This window comes from Ursus americanus, chromosome 24 (genome assembly GCF_024610735.1).
Source record: "Ursus americanus isolate L20-20 chromosome 24, mUrsAme1.1.p, whole genome shotgun sequence".
Taxonomy (NCBI): domain Eukaryota; kingdom Metazoa; phylum Chordata; class Mammalia; order Carnivora; family Ursidae; genus Ursus; species Ursus americanus.
In genome coordinates, this window is record NC_142150.1 from 45,447,692 (window position 1) to 45,464,481 (window position 16,790).

The 16,790-nt window shown below is 62.7% G+C and overlaps 1 protein-coding gene across 2 annotated transcripts; it reads left to right on the forward strand.

Annotated features, from left to right (window-relative positions):
• Positions 1-735: 735 nt before the first annotated feature.
• Positions 736-3,213, forward strand: CDKN1C (cyclin dependent kinase inhibitor 1C). Of its 2 annotated transcripts, none has more exons than XM_045770812.2 (4): positions 736-933; positions 1,099-1,787; positions 2,288-2,422; positions 2,522-3,213. In XM_045770812.2, exons 2-3 carry the CDS (start codon positions 1,130-1,132, stop codon positions 2,419-2,421), a joined length of 792 nt encoding a protein of 263 aa, XP_045626768.1. In that variant the 5' UTR covers positions 736-933; positions 1,099-1,129; the 3' UTR covers position 2,422; positions 2,522-3,213. The 2 variants fall into 2 exon arrangements, with proteins under 2 accessions (XP_045626768.1, XP_045626767.1); XM_045770811.2 differs by having other exon boundaries at positions 740-933; positions 1,120-1,787.
• The last annotated feature ends 13,577 nt before the right edge of the window (positions 3,214-16,790 follow it).

Sequence of the window (16,790 nt, forward strand, 5' to 3'; positions counted from 1 at the left end):
GAACTCAGGACTCCAGGGGCTGAGAGCCGGCTCTCCAAGGTGTCTGAGACTTCGCCCTTGGGGGCGGCGGTGGGAAGAGTGCTTCGAGGGCCTTAGGGGCAGCAGGTGTGTTAGGGCTCCAGGTGCGCGCAACCCCGCCAGGGACTCAAGCCCCGGGCGCAGCAGGCCGCGCGGGGAAAGCGAAGACCCCGTCTGGCTCCAGCTAGGGGCGAGATGCCCGCGGCGGGTTCAAGCCCCGTCAGCTGGCGCTGGAGGCCCAATGGTGAGCGCGGGCGGCGGGGCTGGCGCCCCAGGGGGGCGAGTCGGAACTGGCCGGACGCCGGGCCCCGCCGCGCCGAGGAGGGCGCGCCGGCCGAGGGGGCGCCCGCGCCACCGCCGCCGCCGCCTCGCAGCCCCCGCCAGCAGACAAAGGAGCCGGAGGGGGGCCGACGGGGGGGGGGGGGATGGGGCGAGGGGGCGGGGCGCCGCGGTGTCACGTTACCGCCCGCAGCGCCCTTTAACTCCGGTCCCGCCCCGCTCACCGGCCCCCGCCCGCCGCCGCGCGCGGCCCGCGCCCCGCCAATCGGCCCGCGCGCCCCGCCCCGCCCTCGGGTGGGTGTGTGCACGCGGCCAATGGGCGGCGCGCGGGGGCCGGGCCGCCAGCGGGGCGGGGGCAGAGCGACGCGGGCCAATCGCCGCGGTGTTGTTGAAACTGAAAATACTACATTATGCTAATCGCGGCGGGGCCCCCGCACGGGGGGGTGGGGTGGGACCCTCGCGTATAAAGGGGCGCGCGAGGGCTGGGCGTTCCACAGGCCAAGTGCTCTGCGCTCGGTAGGTGCCAACCAGGCCCGAACGAGCCGAGCGGGCGAGGACAGGCACTGAGGGGGCGCGGCCGCCGGCCGGACGACACTGCAAGCGAGACTCAGGAGCAGCCCAGGGCCCGACAGCCAGGTAGCCGCCGCGCCCGCCCTCCCGCCGCGTCCCTTTGCAAATGCGGACTCCGACTGCGCGGGGTCTCACTTGCGCCCGGCCTCCGCCCTCCTCTTCTCTCTTCCTCCTCCTCCTCTTCCTCTCCTGTCCTCTCCCGCGGCCCCGGCCCGCGCTGCCCCGGGCCAGGTTCGACGTGTGTCTCCGCAGCGCATTGGCAATGGAGCGCCTTGTCGCCCGCCGCACCTTTCCCCTGTTCGCGCGCACCAGCGCCTGCCGCAGCCTCTTCGGGCCGGTGGACCACGAGGAGCTGAGTCGCGAGCTGCAGATCCGCCTGGCCGAGCTGAGTGCCGAGGACCAGCGCCGCTGGGACTACAACTTCCAGCAGGACGTGCCACTGCGCGGCCCCGGGCGCCTGCAGTGGACCGAGGTGGACAGCGACTCCGTGCCCGCCTTCTACCGCGAGACGGTGCAGGTGGGGCGCTGCCGCCTGCTCCTGGCGCCCCGGCCCCGCCCGGAGGGCGCAGGCGATAGCCCGCCCCCCGCGCCGCTGGCCGAAGAGCCCCTCGACGGCCTCGGGGAGGCGCCGGCGCCGCCGTCCGGCGGCCCGGTGGTGGCTCCCGCCCCGGCCCAAGCCGCGGCGCCGCAGGAGAGCGATGAGCAGGAGGCGGTCCCGCCGCCGCGCAGCCAGGAGCCCCTCGCCGAGCCGCTGCACTCAGGGATTTCGGGGCGCCCCGCGCCGGGCACTGCCGCTGCCACCGGTGGCGCCGCCGCCGCCCCCAATGCTGCCGCCGCCACAGCCGCTGGCGGGGCTGTTGCCACCACCGCTGCCGCCGGAGGCGCCGCGATCAAGAAGCTGCCCGGGCCTCTCATCTCCGGTGAGTCCCGCGCGGCCCCGCCCCGGCCCGGCCCGGCCCTGCTTTGTCCGGCCGGCCGGGCTCCCCCGGCCTCGGGGGCCTCACTTGGTTCCCGCCTCCTCCCGTGGCATTAAAGGGCCAGCAGCGCGCAGGGCGCGGCTGCGCCCGCACCCCGTCCCGCCCTGTTGTTGTGCTCCCGAGTGGCTGGCGCGGGAGGGATGGCAGAGCGCGCGCTCGGGCCCCCTTGGGCGCGCGATCCTCGCTCTGGCCGCGGGAGCCCCTCCCCGGGCGCGGCTGGCGCGGCTGGCGCGGCGCGGAGGGGGTTAAGCGCGGCGGCAGCCCCGGGGGGCTTGGCCGCGGGACAAGGAGAAATGCTTACACAGCACATTGCGCAGGCGACGTAAACAAAGCTGACCCGCCGCGGACCTCGACGCGGGCGGGGACGGCGCCCCCACCCCGGCCCCCTCTTGGGTTCCCCGGCCGACCCCGCCCTGACCGGCTGCGCGCGCTGTCGCCCGCAGATTTCTTCGCCAAACGCAAGAGACCCGCGCCCGAGGCCAAGGCGTCGAACGAGGTTCCTGCGGGATGCGCCGCCCCTGGCGCCGCTCCAGCCGTAGGCTCGGCGGAGCAGACCCCGCGCAAGCGGCTGCGATGAGGTGGGTACGGCCCCGCGCGCGCTGGGCGGGGAGGGGTCGCCCCGCGGGGTCCTCGCGGCCACTCTGTCTGCTGTCGCTGACCGCGCCTCTCTCCCGCAGCGTCGCGCGTAAAGAGCCCTGAGGGAGCCCGCTGGGCAGCGGACAGGACAGGAGCGCGGGGCCTCGGCTGGGACCGTCCATGTAGCAGCAACCGGCGGCAGCTGCCACCGAGCAGCGTTCGGTTTCGTGTTTAAAAGTTAAAAACTGTGCAATGTATTAATAACGTCTTTTATATCTAAATGTATTCTGCACGAGGAGTACACTGGTCCCAAGGTGTAAAGCTTTAAGAGTCATTTATATAAAATGTTTAATCTCTGCTGAAACTCAGTGCAAAAAAATGAAAAAAGAAAAAAAAAAGGAAAAAAGAAAAAAACATGTATATTTGTACAAAAAGTTTTTAAAGTTATACTAACTTATATTTTCTATTTATGTCGAGGCGTGGGCCGCTCTGCCACGCGATAGCTCGGTTATTGGTTATGCCAAAGGCACGTCACCGCATCTGATTATCGACAAATGTAAATTTATTTTTATAGCGGACTCTGGGGGGAGGGGGTCGCTCACAAGCTGTAGCTGCCGTACAAGCCCATCTAGTTAGCAGTTCTCTTCGCGCTTTCGCTGTCTCTTTTTATTATTATGATTATTTTAAACTTGAAGACAAATCTGTTAAAATGGTTCCTGAGCCGTCTGCACCACTGCCCCGGCCCCTCGTCCGCCGGGTTCTAAATAAAGAGGCCGAAAAACGCTGCAAGTCAGCTCCGTGTGTGCGTGAACTGCCTCCAGCTTCCTTCTCTAGCACCCCCAGAAGTTAGGGAGATAGGACAGTGGACACAGGGGGCAGCCCAGCTACTTTCTAGGCCGTCCGCGCCAAAGCGACAGGGACTTTCTCGTGGTAGGGCAGGCCCACCACCACCTGCTGCAGGCCCCTAACTTAGGGATGAGCGGCCCCGCCCTCTCTCTGCCACCCCTCCCCCCGCCCCCCTCGAGTGCGGGGCTGTGCGCCGAGACTGGGGGCGGCGGGGGGGGGGGGTGCTTACTGCTTCCCCTGCTCGAGGGAAGCCACCCACACTCCAGCCGCCCTGGGCTGAGTCCAGATGGGACTCAGGTGGGCACTTGCGGGGGAGGGGGGGGCTGGGCCAACGCCCATCCCCCAATGACTACCGCTGTGTCGGCGCCTGGGGACAGGGGCTTTCCATTCTTAAGGCCTCTCACAAGGTGGAGCCCCAATGGAGCTCTGAGGTTCCCAGCTTCACGGGCCGGGGTCCACCAGGGTCGGGCCAGAAGATCCCCTAAGGGGTTGTGGGCCTGCTCGCGCTCGCAGTGGGGGAGGGGCAGCCCAAAGGCCTGCGAGGGAGGGGGGCAGGGGAGGGGCCAGGTGGGGGTGGGGAGGGGTGGGCTGCCACCGAGGAGGAACTCGAGGTCGGATCACCCGCGTGCACCCACTGGCCTTCTGGTTTCAAAGTACTCCCTTTCAGTCGAAAAGAGGAGGTTTATTTTATTTTATTTTTTTATAGCTGACCTATAAACCTCTGCAAATTATGGCTTACAATGGAAAGGATGACACGAGGTAGCACACACTGAGGGCTAGCGGTATCCGTGCCCGGTGCCTTGGGCCAGGAGAGGCGATTGAAGTTAACCGTTTTGGGGCCTTAGGCAGCACTGATCGTGGGCTCAGGGACAAAGGCGGGGCTCAGCCCTTGAGTCCCAAGATGCATCTAGACTTGTAATTAACTTCACCTGCCCCCCAGTGCCTAGAAGGGCCTGGAGGAGGGAGCTGGGGGCGGACAGGTCACTGAGAAATGCCCCTGCAGTGAGAGTCGGGGGGGGGGCAGCCCCCTCCAGCTTGCTATCAGCCTGATTACAACCTGGGAATTAGGCCTGTATAGACCTGACATCAGGCTTCAAGCCTCTCCCCGCACCCACCCGTGTGACCACGGCCTGGTGGAGAGGAAGGACGATGGCAGTGGAGGCATGAGTGGGGGGCTGCTGGGCCCGGCCCCGGGCAGAGAGGCCCCTATCCTCTACCTAATCTGGGAGGGGAGGGGCCCCTCACAGTCCCCGAGCACAGCGTGTGTGCCAGGGCTGCGGCCCACGCGTCCCCCTGCCTTCCTGCTGTCACCCAAAGGTGGCTTTCTCCAAAGCAGGGTGAGGGCTGCCTCCCGATGCGAACAGTGCTATGGTTTCTAGAGATGGACCCCCTGCCCCCCAGTGGGAGCTGGTAGCAAACACCTAGAGGTTGCCCCCACTGGGAAAGAGCATTGGATTTGGAGTCACTCCAGTGACCCTGGGCCCACGTGGTCCAGGCAAGCCCTTCTTTCCCTCGGTGGGTCTCCGTTTCCTGCCTTTGGTGCCCTGGGGTCGTCATAGGAGGACATTTTGGACCAAATAACATCTGGTGGCCCCCAGCTCTCTTCTCATCTGCACTTCTGACAGAGAGAATGGGCGTGCGCCCTGCTGTCAGGATGGGCCCTTTCCTCTCCGGACCCCCAGGCCCTGCCCAAGCCCGGAGTAGCTGGGAGCAGGCTGGCAGCCAGCACACGGGTGGGGGGCATGTGCCCTCAATCAGGGGCCGGCCCCAGCTTCCCTGGGGATCTGTGATGATAACAATAATGTCATATATATAATGCAGCCACAGCCAGGACAAGCAGCGTCAGGGCCCTAATGCACTGGCTGAGCACAGGTCAGCCAGACCCTACCGTGCAGGCCCACCATGGGCCCGCTCTGTCCGAGGAGGAAGCGGAGGCAGGGGGCAGGCTACCAGAGGGAGGGCGAGTCACTGACCTGGGCAGGGCTGCCTTGTACCGCCTGTCCCTCGGAAGGTAGGCACGAGGTGGGGAAGGGAGCCAGGCCCCTGGGGCTGCAGGAGGGGAGTGTGAGCTCACACGCACAAAGCCTGGAGCGCTGTGCCAGGCACACGCAGTAGGCATGCGGTGGGCGCCAGGGGCTCAGACGGTGTGTCTTCTGCGGGCTCCCCCAGACACTGAGCACGTGCTGCAAGCCAGGCACCGTGCTAGGCTCAGGCCATGCGGCAGCTTCCTGCGGACCGGACTGGGGGGACAGAATGTAGAGCCTGTAACCTGCAAGCCAACCGGGCAGACCGGGCAGCGGTGGGCAGGGGAGCTGCAGGACGGGAGGGCACCGTGTGCGCAGGGGGGACCGTGAGTGTGTCTGAGCCGGAGGGTCTGAATGAGGCAGGAGAGCGGGGTGAGTGGGCCGCTCGGGAGTCTCTTCTGGCCCCCGGGGCCCTCGGCCGGCCTGGCCCCCTGCTGGGTGTTGGGCCCACACGTGGTTGCCACATTATTTCACGGGACAGTGCCTTCTGGGGTGTGGATGCCCAGCCTCCCCACTCCCTGTCTTTTTCCTCTGGTCTTCTGGACCCTCCTGGGTCTGATGGGCTGGGGTCAGAGGTTGGATTTTATCTGTAGGCGGTGGGGAGCCCCTGGGGTGACAGAAGGTGCTGAGGCTGCCGGGTGGGGAGGGAGGCAAGGGTCGGCGAGGGGCTCCGGCGGCCATCGGCAGAGGCACCCGTCTGGGAACTTTGCCAAGGGCCTCCAGCGTGCCACACACTGCTCTGAGCACCAGAGACACGGCGGTGAATGAGGGACTAGTCTGTCCCTGCTCGTGGGAGCTGCTGCTACAGCAGGAGGTGACGCCGTGAAACGTGTCAGGTGAGCCAGGCAGAGGGGGTCGTGTCGCCGGCCGCCAAGCTGAGCCCCTGTGCCGGGGCAGAGGGCGGGGGCTGCCGTTAAAGCAGGCTGGGCCAGGCCGTCTCCCTTCAGCCCCCCAGCAGGTGACCTGCGAGCTTGACGGCCGGGGGGGTGGGGGGGCACACGCCCAGAGGATTAACTGGCAGAGGAGTTGTGGGCAGAGGGCGCAGCCAGTGCGAAGGCCCAGAGGCCTGGAGTGTTCATGGAGTAATGGGCCAGAGGGGCTAGGGTGCGAGGTGGGGTCCAGAGAGCCGAGCTGGACAAGCAGGGCGGGTGAGTAGGACTTGCTGGTGGGCTGGAGGGGGTGTGGGAAAACAGGGGGGAAGGCCTCTGTGGTTGGGGTTCCCATAAGTGCGAATGGGGGTCGTTCTCAGAGCTGAGGAAGCCTTCACAGAGAGGGGGAGAGCAGAGACAGGGCCCCTTCTTTTGGACATAAATTGTCATCCAGGCCCTTCCCTGCCCCGATTCCCATTCTCACCAGGCCTGTGGACCCCAGGACGTGTGTTTAGTGCTCAACCCTGCCAAGGAGGAGTTAGCATGCACAAGTGAGGACGGGACGTTCAGACATGCAGGCCACGAGCCTGGCAGCCAGCCAGGACACAACTCGCCCCCAAGCTCAGAGTGCTGTTTCTTAAAAATACAGTATTATTAATGTATTTAATTATCAGTATGTATAATATATACATGATCGCATTATGTATAATGTAATTAATTATTAAAAATACACCATTATTAACTGAAGTCGGTATTTTATATAAGAGGTCACTCCCGGTGGTGTGTGTCCTGCGGGTTCGGACAAAGCGTGATGACACGTGTCCGCCACCACAGTGTCACGTGAAGTGGGGTCCCTGCCCTAAACCCTCCATGCACCCTGCCTGTTCATCCCTCCCCCCCCCAAACCCTGACAACCACTGATCTCTGTCCCGTCTCCCTAGTTCTGCCTTTTCCGGAATGTCGCAGAGCCAGGGTCGCGGCATGTGGCCCTCTCGGACCGGCTTCTCTCACCCACTGGTGCACGTCGACGGTTCCCCCGTGACCGTTCACGGCTCGAGAGCTCAATACCCCGTTGGCTGGATGGACCACGGTTTTCCGTCCTCCTGCCTCCTGAAGGGCTTCTTGGTCGCTTCCAACTTTGGGCAGTTACGGATCAAGCTGTGCGGGTTTCTGGTGTGGACATTCTTCACTCTGCTGGGTACATAGCAGGGAGCGAGACTGCTGGGCTGTGTGGGAAGATTGTGCTGAGTTTTGTAAGAAACCGCCGCCCCACTCTGCGCTCCCACCAGCAGTGAATGAGAGTTTCTGTCCAACACACTGACTGCTAGGTTTTAGGTGAATTAAAAAAAAAGAAAGAAAGAAAGAAAAAGAAACTTCACCACAATTTAGACACAACAAGGACAAAGCATAGTTAAAAATGCCTACAGACGATAGTGAGCACCTTGCGGGTTCCACCGGGCTGGGATGGAGCCCTGAGCAGGTGGTCAGCTCCTGGTCCAGTTGGCTCGGGTGGACTGTACTGTCGTCCAAACATTTGCTGCCCTGCCTTGGGGGAGGATTCTACATCTCCGGCAGGTTGGGACCAGACTTGGCCACGTGACTTGCTCCGGCTGATGAAATGGGCTCGGTGTGGCGTGCGTGTGGCCAGGGGCTGCCGTAGGGTGCCACCATCTCCCCTCTCCACCAGGAGACCTGCAGGGTCCCGACAGAGGCTGCTCCTTCCAACGACGGGCGGTGCAGCCCAGCCGCAGCCCACCGGGGTGGGACGGTCACAGTGTGCAGGTGGCATCAGCCCGTGGAGCTGTTTGTTACTCGGCCTGAAGCTCACCGCGATGACAGTGACAGCTTCTTTCAAGATCCCAACTCACCGTTTTAGGTTTCCAGGAACAACACAAGGGCCGGGTGGCATCGTCAGGGTGTCCTGGATGCTTGGACACATGTCCGGAGGTGATGGACACTCCTCGGTGGGCACTGCGCTCAATGCCTGCCGGGTGCTCGCTCTGTACCGTCTCGTGGAAGGGCTGGAGGCCGAGTCTTTGAGCTCGGCAGGGCTCCCATCCCCTCTGCTGTCTTCTGTACTGGGTGTGCTTTAAACGGTGTCCGGGAGGGGAGGCAGAGAGTGGCCGGGCAGAGGGGCTGCATGTGGACGAATGGCACGTGGTGAATGTGGACGTTCGCACGGTGTGTGACAGGCACCCCGCTTCTGCCCACATCGCTGCGTGTGATGGCCGTGTGTTCGTCTCCACCGCCGGGATTAGTCCCCCTGAGCATTCCTGGGGCAGCAGAACCGCTAACAAGCTTCCGAATGAATGAAATCCCATGCAAGCCCCCCACCCCTGTCCCCTACCCCTGCGCGGAGTGGCTGGGCTGTGCCGGGCCCGGGCTCTGGCAGCCCGACTCACGTCCACAAGCCACAGCGTGGACAAGCCGTGTCAGTGTTGGGACTAAGGCATCGATCCACCTCTACTGGGGGCCTGGCAGCTGGTGGCTCAGGTGAGGTGCTCTCCAGGGCTGGCTCTCAGGGGGGGGAGAGAGCTGCCTTGGCCGGAGTCGGAGTCGTGACCCCTTCCCACAGGCGCCCACCTCCAATGACCAGGGGATGCAGGGGACAGAGCCCGGCCCCTTGCCTGGAGCACACAACTCCAAGCGACGGTCCCAGGGCTCCCGGGGCGTCCATCTCCCCCTCCCCCTCCTCTTACCTCCCCGAGGGGTGCGCCCAAGAGCATCCCTGACGGAGCCCCTGCACCTGCATGCACGCCCACGGACACACGGACACACAGACACACAGACAGATGGATACACACACATGTACACAGACGCACACAGACCCAGAGGCACACGGAGACCTACACGTGCACACGCACACACACATACACGTTCAGTGATTCTGTTTTTTTCTTTGACGAAGGAGGGAAAACATCAACTTTGGGACTTGGGCACAGACTCAAAGACGGAGCCGTGTGCCCACGGGCACGACTACGAAGGCCCAGCGTCCCTTCCCGGTGTTATTTAAGCCCCGGTGTGAGTGTTCCAGGGGTGGTGGAGACGCAGATGATATTTGAGATACGCTCTCTGAAATATGAAATGGAAAGGCCGCGGCGGCCTGAGTGGCGTCTGCTTTGATCTTAGCTGGTGTCTGGAGGCCCTCGGGTGGGTCCTCCTCAGGGCGCTTCCATGCCAGCGGCCCTGAAGCGTGACCGTGACGGTACTCTGCCGTGTTGGGGGCGTAAAGTCAGGTGAGCGTGGGTAGCCGGTACCTTCTCTTCCACTGGCATGAGAACACCTGTTCCAATTATTTCCCGCCAAGTAAGAACTACCCTGGTGCTTTGCGGTTTGAAACAACGGTCTTGTTTATACCCGTGATGGAATTTGGGAAGTGTCAGCAGGTAGCTCGGCTCTGTTCTGCGGGCATCAGCGAGGGGCTTGACTTGGGGATGGGGGGTCAACCTGCAAGCTGGTTCACTCCCGTGCCTGGCCTAGCGGACCGGCGGCCGCCGGGGGGCCTCTGCCCCTCCTCCTGGGGCTTCTCCACAGCCCCCTGGGGCTTCCTCACGGCGTGGCTGCGGGGTTCGGGGGGCACCGTCCCGGGAGCCGGCAGGAGCCGCGGCCGCTGCCCCCCCCAGCTGCCCCCGCTGCCCCCCGTCGCACAGCAGCATCTCTGCCTCATGAGGCGGCGCCGCGACTTCGGACGCTGCTGGGACGCAAGGGCGGGCCCCTGGGCTCTGCTTCTCCAGAGAGCTCGCGGCCACCGTGGCCACCACGCCTCCTGGAGCCCCGGGCCCCGTGCCCAGCACACGTGCAGGTTTACTGCAGGACTCGCGCACCAACGATTACCTCGACGAGAATCAACCTTGTTTTCCTTTCGCAGGGATTTTCAGGAACGCAGAGAGTTGGGCCACGGAGTACCTCCTGGGTGTGAGCTGACGCGCCCCCAGGGCTGGGGTGTCCTCCGACATCAGAGCTGGGCGTAGCCCGGGGCGGAGCGCTGTGCTCGTGCGTTCGGCGGCGCGGACCCCTCCTCTCCAAGGCCGCGGACGTGGCCCCGTGACGACACCTGAGAAGCCCTCTGCCTTCCTTCACTGAAGGCACGTGCATTTACACACGTGTGCAGGTGGGCACGGGTCACACTGTAACGTACGTTCATATGATGCATGGATTGTGCACACACACACACGTGCATTACCCCCCCACACCGTGCATCACACACACACCGTGTATTACTCTCACACACACTGTATTATGCACACGTACTGTGTTACGCGCACACACACTGTAGTACACGCATGCATTCACATGCTTTCTTCTCAGTAACCTTGCAGCTGAGTGTGAACTTCCTGAACAATAGTTACAGTATCGTTGCAGGTGCTAGAGGATCCTGGCGGGAGGTAATCCTCACGGGCAGAGTCACGGAACAGCGCCGTGGGCTCCGTGGACTCAGCTGCTGGTGCCGATGGTCATTAACATTTTTCTAATCTTGTTGATTTGTTTCCTTCTCCAGCTTTGAACTTTTTTTAAACTGGATCCTAGAGCCCGTGTCCTCCCACAGGCACATCTGTCCTTGTAACGGGAGCGGGCCTCGTTCCCGCAGGTGCAGCCTGGACCCACGTTGCCAAGGGGGTGCCTCTCCCTTCCCTGCCTTCCGAGGTCCGCCCTCCAGCTTCGACCCGGAACCATGCCTTTCCACCTTATTCCGGAACACTGTGGCTTCCAGGGAAGGCTCCACGCTTTGTTCGAAAACGACACAAATCTGCTGCTGACCTCATGCCATGCCAGGTTCCCCGAGACCCCTCGTGGGGACCCGTCCAATGATGTCCTACGTCAGGTAGTCATCACCACCAGGAGGGCCTCACTGCTTTCTGGCTGCGTCTGAGGCACGCTGCCCACGGCGGACAGGCCCTGCATGTAGAGGCCATCCCACGGTTGCCCTGGAGCCCTGGAGTTTCAGCCTTTTGCTACTTGTTGGGACCTTTTTTGAGCCATTGGCCCGTCTCTGGTGACCGCAATCATATAACATGGAAGTGTCACATGGACGCACCATTGTGCGCAGACCGACGGCAGAAAGCACGTCTGCAGAGAGCTGATGGGTGGCTGTTCGGCCACACCGCCTGGCCCTTCGAGCACAACGGGGTCACGTGGGTGGTGTGTGTGGGGACACAGATCGTCTCCCTTCCCCTTGAAAGTGCTACCTCCCTGAGCCTACTTCCCAGAGGGGCTCCTGGGGCACTGTGAGGCAATCATCGGGTGGTCTTGGGGACCCACGTGCAGGGGCTGGGTTTGGGGTGGCTGGCTCGTGGCCGACGTAGAGAGCAGGCAGGGAGTTTGTACCAACTGCACCTCGGGGACTCCGGGGGCCCTCCCAGCTCGTTGCGGGTGGGCAGCAAGGGCAGGGGAGCAGCAGGCGTGGGGGAGGCGGGGGGTGCGGGTGGGGGTCATGACCAACACTGGCTGTCTTCCTGATTATTTTCCATTCCAGACTTCCCCCTCCTTGCTGGGCTCTGACCCCGGCCCCTACTGGTCTCTCTGGGGTGGGGCCTCTCCATGGTGAGGGAAGCAAAGGATGAGCCCCCTCCCCTCTCTGAGCCTTGGTTTCCCCTCTAGGAAAGAAGAGCGGGGGCCCCTGAGGCCCGTCTAGTTCAACATTCTTCAGGTCTCTGAAGCCCACGGTGGTTTGAAATCCGTACCCCTCTGGGGCTGGTGTGGACCCCACCCCTTGGCCCTCCTGGATTCGGGCTTGGAAGACCTCATTGGCCCCTGGAATGGGAAGGAGCCCCCCACCCTGGAGGTCCTGGGCTTTGGTTCTAATGGTCATGCGGTTTATTACCCAAGCCCGGCACTTTACTCTCGGCCCTGAGAACTGGCCGTGGTGGCAAAGCAGGATGGCAGAGGCCAGGGGGAGTCCACCTGCCACCGGCTGTCCACCGATGGAGGCTAGGTGGGTCGGGTGTTGCTCCTCCAGGCACACCCCCAACAGGCGGGGACCGGAGCGGCTGCCCCACAGCCTCAGCCACGCCAGCGCCTGGCTCTGGCCCTTGTGGGGTCTACATGTGGGTTGAGACAAAGGCAAGTGTCTGTCTTCTCTGTTGTCCGGTGCAAACCTCCCTCAGCCACTGCTTTCCTGTGCCAGGAGATCTCTTTTTGGTCTAATATACCCCAAAGGGGCTGGGGCTGTGACCTGTGTGACAGCACCTGGTTCCCAGCCTGCCCTGAAGATATTCCCAGTGGTGCTGCTGGTGCTTTAAGCCCAGAGCCCTGTGTCTGAACGAGAGAGAGAGAGAGAGAGAGAGAGAAAGAGAGAGAGGGAGGGAGAGAGGCAGAGAAAGAAAGAGAAAGGGAGAGAGAAGAGGAGAGAAGAGAAGGGAAGGAAAGGGAAGGGAAGGGAAAAGAAGGGAAGGAAGGAAAGAAGGAAGAGGGAGGGAGGGGAAGAGAAAGGCACCATTTCAGTTCTGTTCATTTTTCTTTTGGTGGCTCCTTTCAGGGGTTTTGCTTTTTCAGTCTTCACCTGCTGCTTTGGGGGCTCCAGGAGCCCACGTACAGAGCAGCCTCCAGCCCCCCACCCTGCTGGCTCTTGCACTTCCCGTGACCCTGTGGCTGGCTCCCCACGCTCTCCTCTCCCGATCCCCAGCTCATCCCACCAGGGAGGCAAGATGAGCAAAGGGGAAAGCCATCAGAAAAATGGGGCACATGGGTTTTGGGGAGGCAGACCTGTGTGAGTTTCTGGGGAAAGACGGGAGTCCCAGGGAGGCGCCTTTCGGGCAACCTCGGGCTCTGGCGGGGCGGGCTGCCCCTCGGAGGCCCTGGGAGAAGGTGGGGAAGGTGGGAGGAAATGGAGCCGCTGGGCTGCGCATGGGAGGAAGGAGAACCGGCGTCAGGGCGGGGCGTGAGGAGGAGAGAAGCCACGCAGCCTGGCTGGTAGAAGTCACTCGAGGTCAGAAATGCCCAAGCAGGAAATGAGATGCAACTTGTAAAAGACATCAAAGGAAATGGAAAACATTCTTCTAATATGTCATGGAGAAGAGAGGGAATGGGGAGGATGCGGCCCTTTATTGGGGAGGGGAGGGGAGGGGAGGAGAAGGGAGGGGAAGGGAGGAGATGGCACTAGGTGATGAAAATCCATGGAGCCCAGGCGAGCTGCCATGGGAGCCAGGAGACCCCAGAAGCAGGTGGGAGCCCTACAGACCTGGCACCCCGGAGCCACCCCAGCCAGCTACTCCAGGGCCAAGGATGCTCCCTGGCTCGGGCTGCACACTTGCGGGCCACCAGCATGGGGCCGACGTTGCCTGGAAGCTGAATGCACGCCTTTCCCTGGAAGGAAACAGCAGCTGATTTGGGTGTGCCCACCTTGCAGAAACCCCAGAGGGCCCTGGTGCCAGGCCACGTCCAGGAGCCCGCATGCAGTCCCTTCCATGGAGAGAGAGGCAGTGTCCGTCCAACCGAGGGGATGCTGCCATAGAGGAGGTGCTGGCCTTAGTCCTTGTCCGCAGCTGGGAGTCACGCCCACCCCTCAGGTCCAGCCCATCTCCAGTTCCACCTTAGGTTGGCCGTCTGGAGCGGGGCCCTGCTCCCCGACTCTGTGGGCTGTGCCCCTAGGGAGCCTTTGCTGCTGGTGCCTCTGAGTGCCCTCCAGGTGGGAATGCAGACTCTGTAGTGGCTCCTGACCGCTTTCTGCTTGCCCACCTTCCAAGGAAAGAGTTTGCGGCCACCAAACATGTTCGCAGTAACATCTGGGGAGTTACGAGGCTCCATCAGATGAAGTGGAGGAACTAGTGGTCCAAGCCTCCACCCCCGAGACCTGGGCTCTGATGAGTGTGTGCTGGAGAAGCCTTGCCTCGTCTGGCCTGACCACCCCACCCCCAGCTGGGGTCCACGAAGGTGACCACAGGCTCCAAGCTGGTTCTCTTCCTGATAAGGGGAAGTTGGTGCTGGGTGCACATGTGAGCGTCAGGAGATTAGAGGGGCGAATCCAGGCTCCTGAGAGTGTGTCTCTCCGTTCCAGCTGAAAGCCTCAGCCGTCCTCTGAAAGGGGCAGTGGCTAGGCAGTGCTGGGAGGAGGGGGGCTGGCGCCCAGGACAGGGCTGCTGGCTGTGACAGGGACAGGCAGAGTGTCAGTCCCTGCTTTTAAGGGTTAACAGGTCCCCAACTGGGCTGGGCCTTATGTGGCCCAATGGGGCTGAGAGCAGCAGCCTCAGCGGAGCGGAGCTGTTTTCCCTGGCCCTGGGGGAGCCTGCGAGCTCTTCTTGGAGAGGGTGCTTCCCCCGCTTCCAACCCTGCGAACTGCAGCAGCGGTCAAGGCTGGGGTTCAAAAGTTCAAGGATTTGGTTCGAAGGCAGCAGGAGTGGGCACCCCGCGCCAGGACGGGCGGGAAGCCGCCTGCTGGGTGCGTGGCTGCGTGGGCGCCCCGCAGGAGGGACCGCGCGGAGGGTACCGGCCACCCGAGGGGCCAGCACGCAGCCTCTACGGAGGGGCCGGAGCTGCACACAGGCGGGCGGGAGCGCAGCGGTGCCCGGCGGCCCAGCCTGGACTGATGGCGGACGCGGGACGGCGGGCGGAGCCTCCCCCTCTGGCCACGGCCGCTAGGCTCGCGGGTCCGCGGGGAGGGGCGGGAAGGCAGCTGGACGCGGCGGCGATTTATGGGCCTTTCAGGCGAGCAGGTGCCTCCTCAGGCCGCCCATTGTCTCTCCAGGCTCACAATGGGGCCGCCGCAGCCGCAGTGCCGGCCCCCGCCGTGGCCCGAGCCCTGCACGGGTGCGATGGTACCGGGCGGCGCGGGCCGGCGGTCCGTGCGCCGTCGGTGCGTCCGTCTGTGCGGCCTCCGTGCGCCTGGCGTTGGGAGCAGGGCCCATGCGCCCGGCGTCCGTGCCTGCGCACAACCCGCCTGCCAGGCCTGCAGGGACCCTGCGCGCCGACGGTGCGCTCTTGGCCATGGCGCCCGCTCCTCCTGCGCCGTCAGGCACCCGGCTCGCCTGGCTGGCACGGACCGCGCCGCTGCGTCCCGGGCGCACACACAGGGGCCCATTCTTCCCGGCTCCGCGCAACCATATGGCAAATCCGCGTCGACAGAGCAGCCCCCGCTCATTCAGGCGCAGAATGTCCCGCAACAGGGAACAATCACAACTCTGTTCGGTCTATTATGGATGCGAACGGGCGAGAAAAAAATCATTTAACTCCAAGAGATAGCCAGCTAATTACCAACCATATGTGAGCCCGGGTTCAAAGCGGTGCCGAGGAGTTCATTCGGAATCGGGGCGACTTTATTAGGTATAGAAGACAGATGTCCCGACAGCACACGCATCACAGAAAATCGTGTCAGGGAGTTCTTGAAATGTCCGGGAGAGCTCTTTAAATATTAAAGACCCAGCCTTGCTGATGGGCTGGGCCGGGGTCCTCTGGGAGCCCTGGGCCCAGCAGCGGGACTTAGCAAAACAGCCTTCGTGGCAGACGCTGGCCCTGCCCCGACCGGGAGGGGTCGGCCTCCTCCACCCCTTCTGCTGGGCGTCTGAGGCCGGGTCTCAGGTGCTGGGGCTGCCCCAGGGAAGTGCAAACGGTGCCTCCAAGGACCGAGGGCTGGCTCTGTGGGGACAGTGAGCCCCCCAGCCCCCTGGAGCTAAAGGGAAGCTGTGCGGGGGGGGGGGGGGTGTCTGGTTACCTTGGCCCAGGTGGAGCCCGGCTGGGCCCAGCGCACACTAGGTCTTCTGTGGGAGGTGAGTGAGTGAGTGAGTGAGTGAGCCGGTGGCTGCCTACAGGGCGAGGAAAACCCCTCCAGGAGGGGTGGGAGTGGGCACAATTGGGAAGGAACCGCCTCCCGATTTCTTTACCAAGAAAATAGCTTCTGGCCACGAGCCTCATTCTTGGAGGAAGGAAAAGAGAAGGCGCATTTGAGAGAGAGAGAGAGAGAGAAATCTTGCTCTGTTTTCCATGCAATGCAATTATGTTCCAGCTTTTTCCCCTTGTTATTCTTTTAAGCCAAATGTCTGAATAAAAGGATTATTCCCCCACCCCCCCAGGACGGTGGGGGCCACTGTGGGTGAGATTAACCGCCCCCATGCGCTTCCGCATTTCTTCTATGAAAGTAAGTGAGGTCAGCTGCCATTCATTGTCACAGCATATATATTTGAAAATTTAAATATTTGAATCAAAGGAAAAAGGGGGATTTGCATTTCTGCCCAACGCGACAAGCGCGTTCCGTGAACACCGCACAATGGAAACGTTTCAATCGGAATGAATTGTCTCCTCGCAGGAGGACTCTGGATAAAGGCAGCCAGTGCTTTCCCTTTTGTTTCTTCCGCTTTTGTTTTGTGTTGGTGTTTTTCTTTCCTCTTACCCACTCCAATCCAGGAGGGTGTTTTCTGAAACTTGGTGGCTGACTTCGGTTTCGAGGACATAAAGAAACACGGAGAAACTCCCAAGAAACGTTCACATCAGAGGCCTCTCTGGCACAAAAGCAAAATTTAATTGAACATGTGCGGGTGGAAAGAGAGATATGGGGACTCCCAGCGCTGCTAGAATGGGCTAATCAGCTGACTCCAGCTGGGCTGGACGTGGCTGCTGAAGCCCCCGGAGGGTGGGCGGAGGGAGGCACAGCCCTGAGCCCCGTTCGGCCCGGCCCAGCCCGGCCCTGATTCTCCAGGGCACCG

What these genes read in the sequence shown, in the direction of transcription:
- CDKN1C (XM_045770812.2), top strand. Translation starts at nt 1,130, where the DNA reads ATGGAGCGCCTTGTCGCCCGCCGCACCTTTCCCCTGTTCGCGCGCACC. An exon ending in GCCCGGGCCTCTCATCTCCG is followed by an intron (nt 1,788 to 2,287) that starts GTGAGTCCCGCG and finishes TGTCGCCCGCAG; the next exon opens with ATTTCTTCGCCAAACGCAAG.